At 52.5% G+C, this 23345-nt stretch overlaps 1 protein-coding gene across 1 annotated transcript in view; it reads left to right on the plus strand.

The window, feature by feature from the left end:
• SSBP4 (single stranded DNA binding protein 4) overlaps positions 1–23345 on the plus strand; it is a 44267-nt gene that overhangs the window by 15950 nt on the left and 4972 nt on the right. Inside the window, exons 5-14 of the mRNA XM_082206525.1 lie at positions 8463–8552; positions 10585–10662; positions 13107–13166; positions 16138–16207; positions 17326–17393; positions 18875–18942; positions 20546–20591; positions 21568–21603; positions 21756–21855; positions 22592–22659. Coding sequence (XP_082062651.1) covers positions 8463–8552; positions 10585–10662; positions 13107–13166; positions 16138–16207; positions 17326–17393; positions 18875–18942; positions 20546–20591; positions 21568–21603; positions 21756–21855; positions 22592–22659 — 684 coding nt within the window. The remainder of the gene's footprint in view (positions 1–8462; positions 8553–10584; positions 10663–13106; positions 13167–16137; positions 16208–17325; positions 17394–18874; positions 18943–20545; positions 20592–21567; positions 21604–21755; positions 21856–22591; positions 22660–23345) is intronic.

The following is a 23345-nucleotide window of genomic DNA, read 5'->3' on the forward strand; positions in this document are numbered from 1 at the left end:
CGCTCCTTCAGGTATACTGGGCCGTTTAGGGCTTTAAAGGTCAGCACCAACACTTTGAATTGTGCTCGGAAACGTACTGGGAGCCAATGTAGGTCTTTCAAGACCGGTGTTATGTGGTCTCAGCAGCCGCCCCCAGTCACCAGTCTAGCTGCCGCATTCTGGATTAGTTGTAGTTTCCGGGTCACCTTCAAAGGTAGCCCCACGTAGAGCGCATTGCAGTAGTCCAAGCGGGGGATAACCAGAGCATGCACCACTCTGGCGAGACACTCTGAGGGCAGGGAGGGTCTCATCCTGCATACCAGACGGAGCTGATAAACAGCTGCCCTGGACACAGAATTGACCTGCGCCTCCATGGACAGCTGTGAGTCCAAAATGACTTGACTGTGGGCAGGGTGGGTCTCATCCTGCGTATCACGGGTGCTCTTTGAAATGGGGGGGGGGGGTGATCAAGTTTCTCAGCCTGCTCCCCAACTCTGCACCCCAACAGAGAGTCTGGATAGTGGTTGTTGCCGGAGGGGGTGGGATTAAATCTTGCAACTGTAGTTTCCAGTGGTTCCCCATATCTTCAGCGGGGTACAGGAGTGTTGTTCGGGTGGGGCAGATGGAAAAAGGGGTCCTGAGTCTTCTCTGAGCGCGCCGGAGGAAATGGAACGGGATCCGGGTTGCGATGGGTCTGCCTTGATTGTTTCGTGTGGCTGCAGCGCCTGCCCTTTGGAACTCTCTGGCTCTTGAAATCCGGTAGGCAATGTTACGGTCCTCCTTTTGGTTAAACCACAGAGCCTAGGACGTGCCGATCAGAAGGTCGGCGGTTTGAATCCCTGCAATGACGGGGTGAGTTCCCATTGCTCGGTCCCTGCTCCTGCCAACCTAGCAGTTCGAAAGCACGTCAAAGTCCAAGTAGATCAATAGGTACCGCTCCGGCAGGAAGGTAAACGGCGTTTCCGTGCACTGCTCTGGTTCGCCAGAAGCGGCTTAGTCCTGCTGGCCACATGACTTGGAAGCTGTACGCCGGCTCCCTCGGCCAGTAAAGTGAGATGAGTGCTGCAACCCCAGAGTTGGCCACGACTGGACCTAACGGTCAGGGGTCCCTTTACCTTTACCTTTAAAAGCATTCTTGTTCAGACAGGCTTGGAAAACTCTGTGCAAGTGCTAATGTGCTTTTTTAGTCTACTATTATTTCAACTTTTTTTAAAAGCCTCAATTTGCTGCTGTTCATTTTTCCTGGGCACAATTGTATTGTTTTATTCTTATTTTTATTTTGTCAACTGTTTTCAGGCTGTTTTGTTTGTGTGTGTGTGTGTTTTTGCACACACGAGCAGTGTATATGTTTGCGAAATAAATAAATACAGTGGTACCTCAGGTTACATACTGTCAGGGGTTCAGAAGCAGAGACGCAGAGAAGGGTGGAAACAGAGAGCGAGGGGGAGGAAGCCGAAGGGAGAATGAGTGATGATGACGACCCGAGATCTCCAAGCCTAAGCAGTGAGTCAGAGGACTCCCAAAAGGGAGCCCCAGTGAGCAGAGCAAGGGGGGGATCCGGGGGGACACCCCAGGAGGAAGGGAACAGAGGAGATTCAGAGAGCAGCAGCTGGAAGTCGGGACCCACGCTCATAACTGAGGGCGGCAGCAGCTGGAAGTCGGGACCCACGCTCAAGACTGAGAGCAGCAGGGAGGAAGGTAGCCAGGCATCGGGTTCCGGAGGCTGTCAGCAGGAGGGAGGGCACGAGTCAGGGGTGGTCACGCCCTCCTCAGAGAGCGAGGCAACGGTTAAGAGGAAAGTAGAGAGTTGGGCGCGCGCGCCAAGTTCAAATGCAGCGGAAGCTGGAGCAGTAAGCAGCCCGGAGAGTGAGCCAGGTCCTAAAGCCCGCCGCAAGGAGGCAGAAGGATCAGGGGGGGTCAGCGTCAGAGGAGAGTAGAAGGGAGGAGGCCCAGGGGGGCAGAAGGACCCAGAGACGTAGGGAGAGGCGAAGGAGGTGGAGCAAGGCTAGGGTATTAAGCTGGTGTGCAAGAGGCGGGGACTCAGACGGGTCTTCGCCGACCTAGAGCAGAAGGTGTAGAGCTGCACGCTGCAGTTCGGAAATGAAACCTGTAACTCAATAAAGACTCTTTTAAAGTGGACGCTGTGTGGCGTGGTCCTATGTGAGCTGGGACCTGGTAGCAGCTCTGACAGTAAGACCCGTCTCATCAAAGCTTCAGAAACCTGAAACCTCGCAGCGGGAGCAGAAGCCGCTAGGGGAGGAAGAGGGGTGTCTGTAAGCGAGCTCACAAAGGTTAGCAAGATGACGGAAGAACAGAGGATCTCCGCGCTGCAAGAGGCAGTGACCCAGTTGTCCTCAGAGGTATTGGCTTCCAAGAAACGGGAGGAGGAGACTACAGCCGCCTACAGAGACCTACACGCCAGGTTTGAAATGCTTGTTAAGCAAGGGCAACCGGGACCCAGACCGGAGGGCGTGGGATTGGCACGGAGAGCAGGAGGGCTTGTGGCTCACTTCGATGGGACTTTGCAACAGTACCCTAATTTTAGAGCAGACGTAATGTGCGCACTGCAACTGCTGGCAAAAGACTTTAGAGATGAGGAAGAGAAGGTGGGGTTCATATTGTCCCATTTGCATGGGGATGCCAAAGCCTGGCTGCGCAATTTGTGGAGGGATAAAGATCCGGCGCTTCAGAATGCAGATGCCTTTATCAAAGCGATGGATGCGTGTTTTTTGTCTACTATTGATGTGGATCTTGCCAGACGGGAGATTCATGGACTAAAACAAGGGAGGGCGAGCGTCCGGCAGTATCACGCCCGATTTTTTGCGCTAGTCAGTGCTTTAGAATGGGATCGGGATTCGCCCCCTGTCAGAGACCTCTTCTGGGAGGGTCTAAGTTCTGCGGTTAAGGATGAAATTGCAAGGGGGGAGAGGCCCCGAAGCACGCAGGAGGTGGTCCAAAGGGCGCTGACTGTGGGGGTGAGGCTGGAAGAACGTCCATGGTGCAGAGATGAAGGACGTGGAGGGCGCGAAGCAGCGAGAAGTTTCTCTTTCGTTCCGAGGGAAGCAGCGCGTGCGCAATCCACACCTCCGCCAGGAGGGGGAGGGGAACCGATGGAGGTTGGAGGTGCAAGGGCTCAGTCAGCAGCCAGAGCCCTAGCACCGGCAGCAGTGAAAGCGAAGCCTCCTAGAGGGAACAGGAAGTGTTACATCTGCGAGGATCCAGGCCATTTGGCGAAGGAGTGTCCCCGGAGGCTCCACAAGCACACTGCAGCCTCAGCAATGGTGACTGCAGCAACGCAGCAAGGAGAACCACAGCAGGGAAACGACGATGTCTGGCTGGAGACGGAGGCACTGGGGCCCAGCCAGACGCATCTGTGAAGCAGTCCCCAGCAATCTTGCAACCCACGGATCCCCTCCCACCCAAACCAGTAGTGCAGCTCACAGCATCTCTCCAGCTACCCGACGGCGTCACTATCGAAGTGCCGCTTTCTGTGGATTCTGGAAGCAACGCAGACTTTATAGCGCAGAGCTTTGTGGAGCAGCACGCTATACAGCTATTGCCTGCCACTCTGCCCCTGCAAGTCGTCACAGTGGATGGCAGAGAGTTGCTAGGGGGGCAGGTGGTGAAGCAGACGCCACCGATGGTGATGCGCCTTGGCAACCACAGGGAAGTCATCAGTTTTAATGTCACCCAACTGTCTGACACGCCCATTGTGTTGGGCATGAGTTGGCTGGACAGGCACAGTCCGACACTGGCTTGGTACCAGAGACAACTGATCTTCGGCTCCTCTTATTGCGCAGAACACTGCATCCTGCCCCGACGGGAGGGAGAGGAGGAGGAATCACAACTGCAGTTGGGAACGTTGCAAGCGGTCCCCCACAAATACGCGAGCTTTTTGGAGGTCTTCTGCGAGAAGGAGGCGGACAAGCTACCCCCTCACCGGCCATATGACTGCAAGATTGACCTCCTACCGGGGGCGACGCTGCCGAAGGGGCGGCTATACTCCATGTCTGAAGATGAAATGCAGGAACTCAAACAGTTCATCGAGCATAATCTGGAGCGTGGCTTCATCAGAGAGTCCAAGGCAGTGGGGGGCAGTCCCGTTTTCTTCGTGAAAAAGAAAGACACGCCCCAAAAAAGACTAGTTGTGGACTACCGCCTTTTGAACCAGATGACCAAACCGTCTGATTACCCCATGCCCAGGATTGACGACCTCCTCGCGACGGTGCGCAAGGGACGCGTGTTCACCAAGTTGGACCTGCGAGGGGCGTACAATCTCATCCGCATGCGGGAGGGCGATGAGTGGAAGACGGCCATGTTCACACCGCTGGGCACCTACGAATACAGAGTTATGCCCTTTGGATTACAAAATGGCTCTCACTGTTTTCAAGCTTTTATGCATCACGTGTTGGAGGGACTCCTCTACAAGACATGCGTCTGCTTCCTGGATGACATCCTGATTTTCTCTGACTCGCAGCAAGCTCACGACCGAGACGTGAGGGAGGTGCTCAGCAGGTTGCAACAACATAGACTGTACGCCAAGCTGGAGAAGTGCCAGTTCGACACGACGGAGGTGGATTTCCTGGGATACAAGTTGTCGGACAAGGGGATAGCCATGGACAGCACCAAGGTTCGTGCGGTATTGGATTGGAAAAGCCCGCGCAACCGGAAGGAGGTCCAGCGGTTTGTCGGCTTCGCCAACTTCTATCGCAAGTTTATCAAGGGGTTCGCGATGCAGACGGCAGCAATTACGGACACGCTCAGCTCCAAAAAAAAGAAATTCATCTGGACGGAGCAGGCGGAACAGTCCTTTCAAGCGCTCAAGCATCTCTTCGCATCGGAGAAGCAACTGCTGCATATCGACCCCAGTAAACCGTTGAGGGTAGAGACAGACGCGTCAGACAGAGCCGTGGGAGCTGTCCTGCTGCAGCGAGACCCGCAGGGGGTGTGGCGGCCGGGAGCGTTCTACTCCAGAAAGCTCAGCAAGTCGGAGCAGAACTACACCATCTGGGACAGGGAGTTGCTGGCCATTCATGCAGCTTTCAAGGCGTGGAGGCACTTCCTAATCGGCGCCAAGCACACGGTGCAGGTCTGCACGGACCACAAGAATCTGGAGCACTGGCGCACGGCTCAGTTCCTGAACCAGAGGCAGATACGTTGGGCGGAGTTCTTTGCTGACTTCAATTTCCGAATAGAGTACGTCCCAGGCGACACCAACATCATGGCGGATGCACTGTCCCGAAAACCGCAATACCTAGAAGAGGTGACGCCAGCGGCGGCCATGCACATCTTCGCACCGACGGCGTGGGCGTGTGCCTCAGCTACAGTAGACCTGGATGCGGTGCGACGTGCATTGCGGGACGACTCATTCGCGCAAGACAAGATGGCGGAACTGCTCAGAGGCACGGCTACCACGGACGAGTTCCAGGTGCGGGACGGCTTGCTCCTACGCAAAGGGGCTGTCTATGTACCAGGAGACGACCTTCGCGCCAAGGTACTGCAACAGTTGCACGACGCACCCACGGCCGGTCACTTTGGCACAGAGAAAACGATGGAATTAGTCGCGAGAGACTTCTGGTGGCCCAGGCTGAGAGGAGAGGTCGCGGACTACGTCGCGAGGTGCGACACCTGCCAGAGGGCCAAGCCGGTACACAGACCAACGGCGGGACTGTTAGAACCGCTGCAAACACCGTTTGAACCGTGGGAGAGGGTGGCCCTGGACTTTGTGACGGATTTACCCAGCTCGAGAGGCAAGACAGCTGTGCTAGTGGTGGTGGACTTGTTCACCAAGATGGCACATTTCATTCCGTGTGCGAAGGTGGCCACGGCGGAACAAACCGCCAAACTGTTCATAGATCACGTGTTCAAAGTGCATGGCCTGCCACGGTCTATCCTGTCCGACCGCGGACGCCAGTTCATCTCGTCTTTCTGGCAGAAGCTGATGGGTTTTCTAAATGTCAAGGTCAATCTGGCATCAGCAAGACACCCGCAGACCAACGGGCAAGCAGAGAGGGTCAATGCCATCATGCAGCAGTACCTGAGATGCTATGCCACTCAACAGCCTGCGACGTGGGTGGATTACCTGCCGCTAGCCGAGTTCGCTTACAACAACACGAAGCACGTGTCCACAGGAGTGACGCCGTTCTTTGCCAACAATGGGAGGAATCCCAGAACCTTCCCGGGACTGGAGAGAGTGGGGGAAGGAGAACCACAGACGGCGGACGCGTTCGCGTCAGAGCTGCAGGCGGTCCACGATCAACTCAGACGGCAGCTGGAGCTAGCTAAGCACGCCTACAAGGTGCAAGCTGACAAGCACAGGCGGGTTGGCGAAGTGATCCAAGTGGGAGACTGGGTCTGGTTGGCAGCCCACGCAGTGCCGACCAGGTCGCTTGCCAAGAAGAAGTTGGGGCACAAGCAGATCGGTCCGTACCAAGTCGAAGCGCAGATCAACCCGGTAGCCCTCCGACTGGCGCTGCCGGAGGGTTCCAGAATGCATCCGGTGTTCCACAGGTCGGTGCTCACTCCCTACAAGGCACCTCACAGGTTCCAGGAGCCAGGGACGGCGCCAAGTCCGCTCCGGGAACGGACGGAGACGCGGGAGGTGAAGCACCAGGACCACATCAACGAGGTCACGGAGATTTTGGACTCCAGATGGGGGGAAGAGGGAGTCGAATACCTCTTAGCCAGAGAGGGCACCCGGGCCAGCGCCAATAGCTGGGTACCAGACTACGCTTTGGAGGAACCCCTGCTCAAGGACGAGTTTCATGCCCTCTTCCCACACAAACCCATGCCAGCGAGCTTCTTCGACGACTGGTTGTTCACACCCACACTTTCTTCCAGCACGTTCCATGGATTCGACTCAGAAGGGGAACCCGCACGGAGCACCCGTTCCCCAGAAGGTTCACCGGCAGGTTCGGCATCAGGCAACTCGTATTGGTGGGACGATCGACCAGAGGAGCGATGGCGCAGGAAGTGGCTGGAGATGCCAGGTCGAGCGACCGACGCAGAGACTGACATGGACGTGTTCGGGGAGGACCTCGGGTTCGAGCACGGCGGTACAGAGATGGAAGAGCAACAAGTCAACGTCGACGACCGCGAGGGGGAAGACTCGGAGGTCTTCAGTTGGCGGCCACCCACGGGGAGCGACCTGTATCCAGCATTCCCTCCCATGATGATGGAGCGCCCAGCACCCACACCTGACAGCGGGGAGGGGGGAAGGGGGGGCTTCGAGGGGGGGATGGATGTCAGGGGTTCAGAAGCAGAGACGCAGAGAAGGGTGGAAACAGAGAGCGAGGGGGAGGAAGCCGAAGGGAGAATGAGTGATGATGACGACCCGAGATCTCCAAGCCTAAGCAGTGAGTCAGAGGACTCCCAAAAGGGAGCCCCAGTGAGCAGAGCAAGGGGGGGATCCGGGGGGACACCCCAGGAGGAAGGGAACAGAGGAGATTCAGAGAGCAGCAGCTGGAAGTCGGGACCCACGCTCATAACTGAGGGCGGCAGCAGCTGGAAGTCGGGACCCACGCTCAAGACTGAGAGCAGCAGGGAGGAAGGTAGCCAGGCATCGGGTTCCGGAGGCTGTCAGCAGGAGGGAGGGCACGAGTCAGGGGTGGTCACGCCCTCCTCAGAGAGCGAGGCAACGGTTAAGAGGAAAGTAGAGAGTTGGGCGCGCGCGCCAAGTTCAAATGCAGCGGAAGCTGGAGCAGTAAGCAGCCCGGAGAGTGAGCCAGGTCCTAAAGCCCGCCGCAAGGAGGCAGAAGGATCAGGGGGGTCAGCGTCAGAGGAGAGTAGAAGGGAGGAGGCCCAGGGGGGCAGAAGGACCCAGAGACGTAGGGAGAGGCGAAGGAGGTGGAGCAAGGCTAGGGTATTAAGCTGGTGTGCAAGAGGCGGGGACTCAGACGGGTCTTCGCCGACCTAGAGCAGAAGGTGTAGAGCTGCACGCTGCAGTTCGGAAATGAAACCTGTAACTCAATAAAGACTCTTTTAAAGTGGACGCTGTGTGGCGTGGTCCTATGTGAGCTGGGACCTGGTAGCAGCTCTGACACATACGCTTCAGGTTACATATGCTTCAGGTTACAGACTCCGCTAACCCAGAAATATTACCTCGGGTTAAGAACTTTGCTTCAGGATGAGAACAGAAATCGTGCTCCGGCGCCAGCAGGAGGCTCCATTAGCTAAAGTGGTGCTTCAGGTTAAGAACAGTTTCAGGTTAAGAACGGACCTCTGGAATGAATTAAGTACTTAACCCGAGGTACCACTGTATCATCATCTCTGTCGCCCACCCTCATCTCTGAGACCCTCTCAGATACCAGAACTGGCTCCCTCTGGCCAGGGATTTATGGTCCGTGTTGTTTTTTCCAGATCTGGATTATTGGAATCGTAGAATAGAATAGTAGAATCACAAGAGTTAAAAGGGACCCGGTGGGGTCATCTAGTCCAACCCGCGTTCTGCTCTGACCCACCCGCTTTACTTTCTTTCTCGACAGAGCTCCACGGCCGCACCCAGTCCTGTGATGGGAAATGTGGCCCCCGGGGATGGAATGGCGCCCAGTCCGATGATGTCTGGCTTTTTCCAGGTAACGCTTGCGGGGTCTCAGGTCTGAGCCGGCAAAGCTCCTTTCTCTTTATAATAATAATAATAATAATTTTTTTTATTTCTATCCCGCCCTCCCCAGCCGAAGCCGGGCTCAGGGCGGCTAACAACAATAACATTGGATTCTTATCTCATTATACATGACTAAGCCATTTCTCACCTTCTCACCCCTTGCCTTTTCCTGTAAGACCTATTACAGTCGTTAAGAGTCGTCAACAGGCTCATCTCAGCTATCCGCCAATCTCCCATTCCCACCACCCTTCTGAGTAATACCCCTCCCCACCTTCTCACTATATAGAAGGATCTGGCAACTTCTGTTTCCGTGTATCTGAAGAAGTGTGCATGCACACGAAAGCTCAAAACAAGAACTAACTTAGTTGGTCTTTAAGGTGCCACTGGAAGGATTTTTTTTATTTTAACAATAAAACAATACAACATTCTAAAATCACTTCATTATAAAATTAATTCAAATCAAATTGATGGCAACCATTGGGCTAGAGTTCCGTGAAGATTGCCAGAGGAGGGAGTCAGGCTGTGCCCTGACCAAAGGCCTGGTGGAACAGCTCCGTCTTGCAGGACCTGCGGAAAGATGTCAAGTCCCGCAGGGCCCTGGTCTCTTGTGGCAGAGCGTTCCACCAGATCGGAGCCACAGATGAAAAGGCCCTGGCTCTGGTTGAGGCCAGCCTAACCTCCCTGTGGCCTGGGACTTCCAAGATGTTTTTGTTTGAAGATCGTAAGTTCCTCTGTGGGACATACCAGGAGAGGCGGTCGCGTAGGATTTTCTCTCCTGGAATGCAACCTCCAGTTGCAGGAACAGTCTACCATCAGACCTCGGCCCGACAGGGAGAACCTGTGAATTAGATGGTGCCTTGCTTGTGGAATTTCCTGGGGTGGGGTGGGGAAAGGTGTGGGGCATATGTATATTATGTGGGGAGGGGTACGGCCAGGGTATGTGGGGGGGGGAACAGGAGAGGGAAATCCGGAGGCAGAGAGAAGCTCTTATCTTCCCTGGTGTGTGTGAACCAACAGCTCCCCCTAGCGGAATCCCATTCGACTCCGTTTCCTACGACTGGGATTCATAAACGTTGCTGCCTCTGACCTCGGAAGCCGAGCGAAGCCGTTGCGGCAGTGATAGCCATCAATCACTCTCTACTGTTCCCATCAATTTGGCCGGCTCTCTTTCGAAGCCGTCCGGTTTGGCGGCCATCCTTGTCTCTTGTGGCAGGGAGTTCCACAAGCTCTGCGCTGCTGGAGGGAGTCCTGTCTTTCCCCCCGTCCTGGATCCTCATGGTCAGCTCTGGCGGTCTGAGAGAGGGAGGGGAAAAACCTTCCATTTCCCCGTGCTGTGCATTGTTTTACAAACTTAAAACTTACAAGTCCCAAACTTTTTCAGCAGGGGAGCCGTCCACCATCCCTCAGACCTTGTGGGGGGCCGGACTATATTTTTTTTGGGGGGGAGAATGAACGAATTCCTATGCCCCACAAATAACCCAGAGATGCATTTTAAATAAAAGCACACATTCTACTCGTGTAAAAACACGCTGATTCCCGGACCGTCCGCAGGTCGGATTTAGAAGGCGATTGGGCCGGATCCAGCCCCTGGGTCTTAGTTTGCCTACCCCTGGTCCCAAACCCTGCAACCTTCCCTCTTAGTAGACCTCCATCTCCTGCTTTTATCGCTCGGATTACCCTTTTTCCTAACGTTTTCCAACCCTACAATATCCTTTTTTAGCTAAGGCGACCAGAGCACTCCCAATTCCAGCCGCACCATCAATTTATCTAACGGTATCACGACGCCAGCAGCTTTTACTTTCAGTTCCTTCCCGAATGATCCCTTCTGGACTTTCTGATCACTGTACCCCAACCTTCCCCCCAAGTGGGGGGGGGCACCTTCCATTTTTGATCATCAGTTGGGAAAATGGCATTTTTGGGGGGTGAGGACGGGAGGCTGGAACCACGGCCTAGGGGTCCTTTCCCCCATAACTCTGTTTCTGTTTCCCTCCGTGCCCCACAAGGGACCTCCAGGCTCCCAGCAGCCCCCCCAGGGCTCGCCACACCACCCCAGTGCCGCGATGATGGGGCTGCAAAGTCAGGTGAGACCACAGAGCCATTCTGCTGCGACATTTCTGCATTCTCTATAAAGATTCCAGCATTGTGGGGGGGGGGTTGGACTGGATGACCTCTGGGTGTCCCCTTCCCACTCAACGATTGGACGTCGCTTGCAAATCCTACCCCCCTTTTTTGTAACACTGGGGGGTGACCCATGGAATAATAATAATAATAATAACTGTGTGAGTAGGGGCAGAGGGTGGTCAACATTTGCCCTGTGCCTTCCTGCACCAGGCTAGGGCAAGGCTTGCCTGGATGGGGCGAGGAAAATAATAATAATAATGCTAATAATTTATTATTTATACCCCGCCCATCTGGCTGAGTTTCCCCAGCCACTCTGGGCGGCTCCCAATCAAGTGTTAAAAACAATACAGCATTAAATATTAAAAACTTCCCTAAACAGGGCTGCCTTCAGATGCCTTTTAAAGATAGGATAGCTGCTTATTTCCTTCACATCTGAAGGGAAGGTGTTCCACAGGGCGGGTGCCACTACCGAGAAGGCCCTCTGTCTGGTTCCCTGTAACCTCACTTCTCGCAATGAGGGAACCACCAGAAGGCCCTCGGCGCTGGACCTCAGTGTCCGGGCTGAACGATGGGAGTGGAGATGCTCCTTCAGGTATACTGGACCGAGGCCGTTTAGGGCTTTCAAGGTCAGCACCAACACTTTGAATTGTGCTCGGAAACGTACTGGGAACCAATGCAGATCTCTCAGAACCAGTGTTATGTGGTCCCGGCGGCCACTCCCAGTCACCAGTCTAGCTGCCGCATTCTGGATTAATTGCAGTTTCCCGGTCACCTTCAAAGGTAGCCCCACATAGAGCGCGTTGCAGTAGTCCAAGCGGGAGATAACTAGAGCATGGACCACTCTGGCCAGACCGTCTGCGGGCAGGTAGGAATTGCAGAATTGTCCAACCTCCCGCATTGGAGGAATTTCCTCCTGAAAGAGGCGTCAGAGATGGGTTTAGGGTAGCGGCTGCTGAAATTTGAGAGCCCCAAGCCCACCACTGGGGGTGTATGTGTGCTTGCAATTTTTTTAAAGTTTGGTGGGGGCTGTGCCTCTGCCCCACACTCTTGCCAGGGACTGCTTGGCTCTCCCTTGTGGGGTGCCTCAGGGTTCCATCCTCTCCCCCACGCTTTTCAACATCTACATGCAGCCACTGGAAGAGATCATCAGGGGGTTTGGGCTGGGTGTCCATCAGAATGCGGATGATACCCAGCTCTACCTCTCTTTCAAATCAGAACCAGTGAAGGCGGTGAAGGTCCTGTGTGAGTGCCTGGAGGCGGTTGGAGGATGGATGGCGGCTAACAGATTGAGGCTGAATCCTGACAAGACAAAAGTGCTGTTTCTGGGGGGACAGGGGGCAGGCAGGTGTGGGGGATTCCCTGGTCCTGAATGGGGTAACTTTGCCCCCAAAGGACCAGGTGCGCAGCCTGGGAGTCATTCTGGACTCACAGCTGTCCATGGAGGCACAGGTCAGTTCTGTGTCCAGGCCGGCTCCATCTGGTACGCAGGATGAGACCCTCCCTGCCCACAGACTGTCTCGCCAGAGTGGTGCATGCTCTAGTTATCTCTCACTTGGACTACTGCAATGCGCTCTACGTGGGGCTACCTTGGAAGGTGACCCAGAAACGACAACTAATCCAGAATGCAGCAGCTAGACTGGTGACTGGGAGCGGCTGCCGAGACCACATAACACCTGTCTTGAAAGACCTACATTGACTCCCAGTACGTTTCCGAACACAATTCAAAGTGTTGGTGCTGACCTTGAAAGCCCTAAATGACCCAGTATACCTGAAGGAGCGTCTCCACCCCCATCGTCCAGCACGGACACCTGGGTCCATCTCCCGAGGGCCTTCTGGCGGTTCCCTCATTGCGAGAAGCGAAGTTACAGCGAACCAGGCAAATAGGAAGCGATGCACTCAAAACGGAGCACGTTCAGCTTCCGAAAAATGTTCACAAACTGGAATTCTTACTTCCGGGTTTGCAATGTTCGGGTTCCAAGTTTTTCGAGAACTAAGCTGTTCGGATACCAAGGTACCACTGTATAGAAGCAGGATTGGCAGAGAGGAGCCCGGCTGGCCAAAAGTCACAGCTGCCTCCCACACTTGCTGTGACGAACTCCCCTCCTCCTCTTCTCTCCCAAGAACCAGGAGAGGCGTGAAAAGGGCGTAGGAGAGGTTGGCTGCCCGCAGGCACGGTCTCCGATTGCTTGGCGAAAACCCTGGAGAGGAGGGGACTCAGGACTGCTGCTGGGAGGTGGGAAGCTTCGATTTCGGCAACTTGATTCCCATGGAAGAATAGCTGCTCTGCTCATTAGGCCTGGCACTCGGCCAAGTCTGTTCAGATCGCTTTTCTTGCTAAGGGAGAGCTAACTCTAGTGTGATTTACAGCCGACTTGCTCTCTGACTCTCTCTGTGTCTCCCGCAGCCGTTCATGTCTCCACGCTTCCCAGCCGGACTGCGGCCTTCACTGCGGATGCCAAACCAGGTGAGACCACCCACCAGAGGGCACACACTCAGTCTGTAGGGTTGTTGTTGTTTAGTTGTGTCCGACTCTTCATGACCCCCTGGACCAGAGCACGCCAGGCACTCCTGTCTTCCACTGCCTCCCGCAGTTTGGTCAAACTCATGCTGGTAGCTTCGAGAACACTGTCCCACCATCTCGTCCTCTGTCGTCCCCTTCTCCTTGCGCCCTCCATCTTTCCCAGCATCTTTTCCAGGGAGTCTTCTCTTCTCATGAGGTGGCCAAAGTCTTGGAGCCTCAGCTTCAGGATCTGTCCTTCCAGTGAGCACTCAGGGCTGATTTCCTTCAGAATGGAGAGGTTGGATCTTCTTGCAGTCCATGGGACTCTCAAGAGTCTCCTCCAGCACCAGAATTCAAAAGCATCCATTCTTCGGCAATCTGGGGCAGCATCTGCAAAACTTTTCCTTCGGGTACTGGCGGAAACGATCTCCCTGGCCAATGGCGCTGTGGGTTTCTTTTAACACGGCAACCCCGGGGTTGTCGTCAACAGAGAGGCAATGCGGTTTAGTGGCTAGAGTGCCGGCCTAGGATCCAGGAGAGACCAGGGTTCAAAACACACACACACACCCGCCAATTCGTCCAGGAAGCTGACTTGGAGACCAGTCATTGTCTCTCAGCTTAGCCTACCTCGCAAGACTGTTGTTGGAATTCAGTGAAGGGGGGCAGCTTCTTGAAGGAGTGAGATAGAAATGTAGACCTGCTGGAACGAAAGCTAAGTTAGCCATGCCCATTGACTTTAATAGTAATAATAGTAGTAGTAGTAGTAATAATAATAATAATAATCATAATAATTTATTATTTATACCCCGCTCATCTGGCTGAGTCTCCCCAGCCACTCTGGGCAGCTCCCAATCAAGTGTTAAAAATAGTACAGCATCAAATATTAAAATATTAAAAACTTCCCTGAACTTCTCTTTCAATGTGTCTACTCTGAGTAGGACCAGGATTCGGAAACCACCACCCTCCTTTCCCAAAACAACAGCCCAACAATCTGTCTGGTGGCTTCCCATCTCTGGACAAATGGAATATTTCATTTCCTAGACCTGACAACTCCTCATTTTTTATTTTCACATTATCCCCACTTGCCTTTCTGATATATCTTCTTCCATCTCCCCCTCCTTTTATTTTCTTTCTGAATATATCATTTGTCCTTCACGTACAGTGGTGCCTCGCAAGACAAAATTAATTCGTTCTGCGAGTTTTTTCGTCTTGCCAAGCACGGTTTCCCAAAGTCTTCAAAATCACCAAAGTCTTCAAAAACCTCAAAAAAAGGCTACCACACCGCCTGCTATGAGTTGCTCCTCAAAGTCACCCTGGGTATTAACGGTTTTAAGAAAAAGGAAACAAACTTGCAAGACGTTTTCGTTTTTCGTCTTGCGAAGCAAGCCCATAAGGAAATTCGTCTTGCGAAGCAACTCAAGAAACGAAAAACTCTTTCGTCCTGTGAGTTTTTCGTCTTGCGAGGTACCACTGTATATTGAACATCTGGGTGCTGTTGCCCATGAGATTTTCGGATCTCACCCAGGCTAGCTTAATCTGTTTTCATTTAAACTTTTCGAAAGTTTTACTTTATCGCTGTTAATGTTTCCTGTTGAGAATTTTATTGTCTCTTTTTTTGGGGGGGGTAAACTGCTTTGGGGGTGTCGTTCTTGTTTTAACAACCAGGTGATATATAAATTTTATGAAACGAAATCAATCAATAAAAATACATCTCTGTATCATGTCAGGTATCCCATCATGGAGGATAGATAAGGTGATTCTTAACCCAGCCATCTATCCAATCGATCTAGTTTGTAAAATTTATATACCACTTGTGTGTGTGTGTATTTGGGGAAACGCAACAACCTTAGGGACGCGTGTGGCGCTGTGGGTTAAACCACAGAGTCTAGGACTTGCCAATCAGAAGGTCGGCGGTTCGAATCCCTGCGATGGGTTGAGCTCCTGTTGCTCGGTCCCTGCTCCTGCCAACCTAGCAGTTCGAAAGCACATCAAAGTGCAAGTAGATAAGTAGGTACCACTCCGGTGGGAAGGTAAACTGTGTTTCCATGCACTGCTCTGGTTCGCCAGAAGCGGCTTAGTCATGCTGTCCACATGACCCGGAAGCTGTACGCCGGCTCCCTCGGCCAATAAAGCGAGATGAGTGCCGCAACCCCAGAGTCGGTCACGACAGGACCTAATGGTCAGGGGTCCCTTTACCTTGAACAACCTTAAAGAGATTTACGAAAGGAAAAATGCAATGAAATTGTCAGATCAAGAGCAAAACAAAAACCAACAGCACACGGATAAAAACAAGTATTTAAAACATTTTTTAAAAACCAGAAGATTGGAAAATGTTTATTGAATATGCGGGTGAAAACTCTGTACGTTTGAAAACGTTGGCCGCACTAAGATAAATTCAACAGTGTAAATATGTTTTGATGGATGTAACCATGTGTCACCGAATGGTTTACTTTGAGCAAAATATGCAGGGATTTGTGTAAAATGAACCATGGGAAGAGAAGAAGGGAAGTCGTTGATATTTTAAGGTTGTTTAAATGAACGTCAATGTAAAACAGAAAAAAATTTAATAAAAAATATACATTAAAAAAAGCACAACAAGCAGAAAGCTATACGGTTAGGCTCTTACTTGCTGTGATGGACAATTTCCCTGGACAATTTCTATTTTTCTATTTCCCTGGTCAATTTTTTGTGTGCAAAATTAAATAAAATGCGGGGGAAAAATAAAAACATATAAAACCTTTTTAAAAAAAAACAAACAAAATCAAGATTAATTAAGACCCATGTCGACCTTGTACGTGGCGTTGCCTAAACAAAGATGTGTGTAGCAGACGCCAAAAGAAAAACAGCAACAGCCTGGGGTCAAGTGGCAAGGAGTTCCAAAGTTGAAGACAGGTTTATGTGCTCAGATTCATTGCTCTTGCATTTCCTCCAATAGCAACCGGGGGGCGTGCCTGGACCCCAGCCTCCCATGTCCAGCGCGATGGACCCCGGGTCATGGGTGCAAGGTGAGTTGTGGGGTCGGGGGGCGACGAAGTTCGCCTGGCAAATGGGTGGGGGGGCTGTGGAAGAAGCTGGTTTTTGTCCCCAGGTCAGGCTCAGCGCAGTTGGCCTCCTCCTGTCCCCAACTTCCAGGGGTGGCGGCATTCCAGGGGTTTGCACAAAAGATCCTCTGCAGAAGACGTTTGCTTTCTGTATGCCAAGCAAGATTCGGCGCCCTCACTTCAAAAACAGACCCAATATTTATTAAAGGTAAAGGGACCCCTGACCATTAGGTCCAGTCGTGACCGACTCTGGGGTTGCGGCGCACATCTCGCTTTATTGGCCGAGGAGATGTGGAAGCTGTTTGTAGAATTCGTACGGTCATACCTTGGGTTATGGGACGCGGGTGGCGCTGTGAGTTAAACCACAGAGCCTAGGACTTGCCGATCAGAAGGTTGGCGGTTCGAATCCCCGCAATGACGGGGTGAGCTCCCGTTGCTCGGTCCCTGCTCCTGCCAACCCAGCAGTTCCAAAGCACATCAAAGTGCAAGTAGATAAGTAGGTACCACTCCGGTGGGAAGGGAAACGGTGTTTCCGTGCGCTGCTCTGGTTCGCCAGAAGCGGCTTAGTCCTGCTGGCCACATGATCCGGAAGCTGTACACCGGCTCCCTCAGCCAGTAAAGTGAGATGAGCGCCGCAACCCCGGAGTCGGCCACGACGACCTAATGGTCAGGGGTCCCTTTACCTTGGGTTACAGACACTTCGGGTTGCGCGATTTCGGGTTGTGCACCGCGCCGAACCCAGAAGTACTGGAACAGGTTATTTCCGGGTTTTGGTGCTTGCGCATGCACAGAAGCACTAAATTGTGCTTTGCACATGCGCAGAAGCGCCAAGTCGCAACCTGCGCATGCGCAGACGCAGCGCATTATATATATATATATATATATATATATATATATATATATATGAATGATAATTACATTGTTGAAATAAAATAACAATAACAACAACAACAAGAACAACAATAATAGAAAACAAATACCAAAAAAACCCCAAGCTTACGGATCTCATGAGGTTAGCAAGCTGGTTCTATGTCACTGCCTTAAGCGCGTTCTTGTTCTTTCTCTTCTCTTCTCCTCACCAGGGCACCCCTCCGTGGGTCCACTGCAGCGCATGAGCCCCCCACGTGGCCTGACAGGGATGGCCCCACAGGTGAGCGCCCCCAAACTGATGCCCGGGGTCACCAAATGCCCAGAATTCGCATTGAGGTTCCTGCGTCCCTTCGAAGGGGTTGCAGACTGGTTGGGTACAGAGGGACGGTCCTAGGAACCAGATTGGGGGACCCCCCCCCAAAGGGAAGGAGGCGCAGAGGCCGGGGATTGGTGGTGGGACGACGATGAGTGGTCAGAGGGAGAAGACTGGCAGGAGGAGGTGTCAGAAGCTGGAGAGGCAACAGGACTTAGTGAGCGGGGAGAGTCTGTGCCAGAGAGCAGTTCAGAACTGGAGGCTGAAGCAGCAGAGGAGGGTGGCGGCCAAGGGAACAGAGATGAAGAGTCCCGGGTGTCTTCTTCTGCTGCAACCAGCTGCCCTCCCTTCTGGTTGAACCAGGAGCATAGCTGTCAACTTACAGATTTGAAAATAAGGGACCAGCAGCCTCGAAAATAAGGGATCAGCAGTCAAAATAAGGGATTTTGGCTTAGCTTATACAGAAATCCGGCACTGATGGAGCCATGCTGCTTTTGCTGCCACTGACTGCGTTTTGCAGGGGTTGGACTGGATGATCCTAAGGGTCTACAACTCCCACCAAAGAAGAGCGGCAGACAAAAGTGATGAACGACGTCAAGATGGCAAAGCTTACAGGGAGAATTAGAAACCAGGAAGAGGACCTCTTTAATAAAGAATGGGGAAAGTTTATCATTTAGTTGAAAAGCTATTGTCAAGAGTTACATACATTGGTAGGATGGACAGAAAACTTGAACTATGGGTGGACAAATGATTTATAAAAATAGAGTTATGAAAGGGATGCAGAGGGCGAAATCACTACATTAAGATGCTGCACTGGCTGGAAGGGATGCTAAGCAGCATGTCGGGGCGTCCTGGCGCGAGGAGTTCCATTGGCCCTTCTCCGCCTGAGAGGGAGGGAGAGAGACTCTCGCCCGTGAGCCCTGCATGAGGTGGTTGTGGCGCCACGGTGGCCGCTGAAGCGCCGCCCTTCTGCGGTAAACAGTGTTTCCATGCGCTGCTCTGGTTCGCCAAAAGCGGCTTAGTCATGCTGGCCACATGACCCAGAAGCTGTACGCCGGCTCCCTCGGCCAATAAAGCGAGATGAGCGTCGCAACCTCAGAGTCGGCCATGACTGGACCTAATGGTCAGGGGTCCCTTTACCCTTTACCTTTATGTCCTCTTAATTTTGCAGTCAATTTCAGCATAGTCCCATCAGTTTCGTAAGCCATTCCTCCTCCGTTGGTAACCTTTCCGCTTCTGTGCGTAGAAAGGTCTGGCTGCTGTTGTCCCGTACATAAATAAACTCAGCTGTCCCAGAACTTCTGTCCAAATTATTCCTAGTAAAAAGGCTTCAGGTATTGGGGGGGGTGGAGACTGCCAATTTAAACACCCTTTTCCATTCATTCTATATCATTTCCCGAAAGCCCTTCACCTTGTCATGGGAATACACCTCTTTTCTTACCTTCCAGAGTTACGGTGCTGTGATGAGACCCCCACATGGATCCTTTGCAGGGCCTGGCATGCCGGCGATGAGCACGTGAGGAACCCCTGGGTTTCTTTCCTTTTTGGGGAGGGGGTAGACAGCTGGAAACTGGAAGCTCCTGCAGCCAATCGGAAGCCCCGGCAGACGTTCGGGTTCCAAATAATGTTTGCAAACCAGAACCACTCACTTCCAGGTTTGCGGTGTTCAGGAGCTGAAACGTCCGAGTTCCAAGGCATTTGGGACCCAAGGCACGACTGTATAATAAATACCGTATTTTTTGCACCATAACACTCACTTTTTTCCTCCTAGAAAGTAAGGGGAAATGTCTGTGCGTGTTATGGAGCGAATGCCTGCGGGTGGCGGGGGGGGGATCTGCTGCAGTCATGAGCGGAGTATCCATGGTTCCCCTTCCTTCCCTCCTCCGTGGTTACAAAGCATGGATCCACATGGATCCTCAGGATTTTTGCATTGGGCTACTCCAAACTGTCAGATCACATGTCTGTGGCCACAGCACGAACCACAAAAATCATATATCCACTATTTCGTTTAGAATATTTTTTTTTCTTGTTTTCCTTCTCTAAAAACTACGTGCGTGTTATGGTCTGGTGCGTGTTATAGAGCGAAAAATACGGTAAATATTCAGGCTGGCATTGCAACAGTTGGTCAAGGCTCAGGTGGCCTGGAGTGCCTTCTATCGGCTTCGGCAGGTGGCCCAGGTATGTCCCTATCGGGACAGGGGTAGCCTAACTACTGTTGTCTATGCTCTGGTAACCTCAAGGTTAGATTACTGCAATGCGTTCTACGTAGGGCTGCCTCTGAAGACGGTTCGGAAACTTCAGCCGGTGCAGAATTCAGCGGCCGGCTCACTCACTGGGTGGCAAGACAGTTTGAGCACATTGCACTGATCCTGTTCCGACTGCACTGGCTACCAATTAGTTTCCGGGCCCAATTCAAAGTGCTGGTTCTGACCTATAAAGCCTTAAATGACTCAGGACCGCAATACCTCAGGGACCGCCTCTTTCCTTTCTGACCAGGCTTTTAGTTGGTCTGATTGACATCCTATGCCCTTTTAAAATGTGGGGGTTTTTTGTGGGGAGGGGGCTGTTGGGTTGTTTTTTTTATTATATGGGACGCGGGTGGCGCTGTGGGTTAAACCACAGAGCCTAGGACTTGCCGATCAGAAGGTCGGCGGTTCGAATCCCCGCGATGGGGTGAGCTCCTGTTGTTCGGTCCCTGCTCCTGCCAACCTAGCAGTTCGAAAGCACATCAAACTGCAAGGAGATAAATAGGTACCGCTCTGTCGGGAAGGTAAACAGCGTTTCCATGCGCTGCTCTGGTTCGCCAGAAGCGGCTTAGTCCTGCTGGCCACATGACTCGGAAGCTGTACGCCGGCTCCCTCGGCCAGTAAAGTGAGATGAGCACCGCAACCCCAGAGTCGTCCACGACTGGACCTAATGGTCAGGGGTCCCTTTACCTTTATTCTATTCAAAGCGGCTCACAGACGACAATAGAACATCGCAATGCAGCCTAAATGCAGGGTCGAATGCTCTGAACAAGCCCAGAAACAGTCCAAAGTCCAAGGTGCTTCCGAAAAATGGCTAAAATAATCAATAGAATATATCAATGTATATATTTTTCTCTCTCTTCTTTTTTGCAGAGGTCCTGGAGTGCGAAGTCCCTGGCCAAATATGAATGCAAACTCGGTAACTTTAAAAAAAATAATTAAAAACCCACCCCTGCCATAAAATTCTGAACTGCAGGATTCGTCCACTCTACTTGAACCCCACTTCCTAAGACCTTACCGATGTGATTTCTCCTTACAGAGAAAGGCTTGTTTATGCGTGCTCATGCGTGCTCTGTCCACGGATATGTATAAGGGTGTTTGCGCGAAAACTGTACCCTAGCCAGATGCCCAAATATAGGGCAGGGGACCACTGGCTTGCTAGCAGTATATGTCAAAATAAAAAAATTCCTTCCAGTAGCACCTTAAAGACCAACTAAGTTAGTTCTTGGTATGAGCTTTCGTGTGCATGCACACTTCTTCAGATACACTGAAACAGAAGTTGCCAGACCCTTCTATATAGTGAGAAGGTGGGGAGGGGTATTACTCAGAAGGGTGGTGGGAATGGGAGATTGGCAGGTAGCTGAGATGAGCCTGTTGACGACTCTTAACGACTGTAATAGGTCTTACAGGAAAAGGTCTGAACAAAGACATTGGATTCTTATCTCATTATACATGACTAAGCCATTTCTCACCTTCTCACCCCTTGCCTTTTCCTGTAAGACCTATTGCAGTCGAAAAGAGGAGACTGAAAGGAGATATAAGAGCCATCTTCCAATATCTAAAGGGAGATGGAGCGATCTTATTTTCTGTTGCACCAGAGGGCAGGATAAGCAATGGGTTCAGTACCCGAACTCCTATTACAGTGGTACCTCGGGTAACATACGCTTCAGGTTACAGACTCCGCTATCCCAGCAATAATACCTCAGGTTAAGAACTGTGCTTCAGGATGAGAACAGAAATCGTGCTCCAACGGCGCGGCAGCAGCGGGAGGCCCCATCAGCTAAAGTGGTGCTTCAGGTTAAGAACAGCTTCAGGTTAAGAACGGACCTCCGGAACGAATTAAGTACTTAACCCGAGGTGCCACTGTACATCGCTCTCTGTCTGGTTTCTTTCAGGTCCCGTATTCCTCCTCGTCTCCAGGCAGCTATGGGGTGAGTTTCCCATGGGGCGGAGTGAGAAGCTGGGGGCACCGACCCCTCGTACAAGGGGTGTTCGAGTTTCGGGGCAGGGCGAGTCTCTTTGGGGAGGCCAACTGGTGGAGAAATCTCATGAAAACACTTCTGGGTTTCTGTTTATCTTATAGACCCAGCCAAACGCCACCGTCCTGTCTCTCTCTGCTTCCCCACAGGGCCCCCCTGGTGGTGGGGGGCCCCCTGGCACCCCCCTCCTGCCCAGCCCTGGAGGTGAGTGCTTTTTACACAGCCCAGAAGGAAAGGTTGTCAGTTCATTTACTTCTTGTCAGTGCAGTCGTACCTCGGAAGTCGAACGGAATCCATTCCAGAAGCCTGTTCGACTTCCAAAGCGTTCGGAAACCGAGGCACGGCTTCCGATTGGCTGCAGGAAGCTCCTGCTAAGCCCATTGTGCTATTTTCCATTCAAATTGTTTTTACACAGTTTCTTGTTAATACTTTTCTATATCTTAGTTAAAACTTTTTTTTCTAACACTTCCTTATATCACAAGACTCATTCTGCCAGGAAACATTTATTATCACAGTTACCCTTTGAGAAGAGACACGGGTGGAGCTGTGGGTTAAACCACAGAGCCTAGGACTTGCCGATCAGAAGGTCAGCGGTTCGAATCCCCGCGATGGGGTGAGCTCCCGTTGCTCAGTCCCTGCTCCTGCCAACCTAGCAGTTCGAAAGCACACCAGTGCAAGTAGATAAATAGGTACCGCTCCGGCGGGAAGGTAAACGGCGTTTCCGTGCGCTGCTCTGGTTCACCAGAAGCGGCTTAGTCCTGCTGGCCACATGATCCGGAAGCTGTACGCCGGCTCCCTCGGCCAGTAAAGCGAGATGAGCGCTGCAACCCCAGAGTCGGCCGCGACTGGACCTAATGGTCAGGGGTCCCTTTGAGATTTGAGGCTGAGTTTAAGAGCCCTACAGGGTTGTCTCATCTCCCCCCCCCCTTCTCTCCCCCAGACTCCACCAACTCCAGTGAAAGCATGTACCTGATGAATCCCATCGGACCCCCCGGAAGTCGGCTCAGCGTAAGTACCTATCGAACACAACCTCAGTATGGCTTGTGCCCAGGCTGTCCACATATGAACACCTGCCTGGGTGCTGAAATCCCTTTGTCATGGTCTCGTCTATGGGCGATCGAAGTCCCAGCTGAGGATGTCAGGACCAGGGGCAAGATGGTGGGGTGGGAGCAGGAACGAGAGTCCAGAAGCCAGGGGTCTGAGGGTCAGGAAGCAGGGAGTCAGGAAGTCAAGGGTCCGAGGGTCGAGGAGCAGGGAGTCACGAAGTCAAGGGTCTGAGGGTCAAGGAGCAGGGAGTCAGGAAGTCAAGGGTCCGAGGGTCAAGGAGCAAGGAGTCAGGAAGTCAAGGGTCCGAGGGTCAGGGAGCAAGGAGTCAGGAAGTCAAGGGTCTGAGGGTCAAGGAGCAAGCAGTCACGAAGTCAAGGGTCCGAGGGTCAAGGAGCAAGCAGTCACGAAGTCAAGGGTCCGAGGGTCAAGCAGCAAGGAGTCACAAAGTCAAGGGTCCGAGGGTCAAGGAGTCACAAAGTCGAGGGTCCGAGGGTCGAGAAGCAGGGAGTCACGAAGTCAAGGGTCTGAGGGTCAAGGAGTCACAAAGTCAAGGGTCCGAGGGTCAGGGAGCAAGGAGTCACGAAGTCAAGGGTCCGAGGGTCAAGGAGTCACAAAGTCAAGGGTCCGAGGGTCAAGCAGCAAGGAGT

Source organism: Podarcis vaucheri, assembly GCF_965113315.1.
Source record: "Podarcis vaucheri genome assembly, chromosome: 18".
Taxonomy (NCBI): Eukaryota; Metazoa; Chordata; class Lepidosauria; order Squamata; family Lacertidae; genus Podarcis; species Podarcis vaucheri.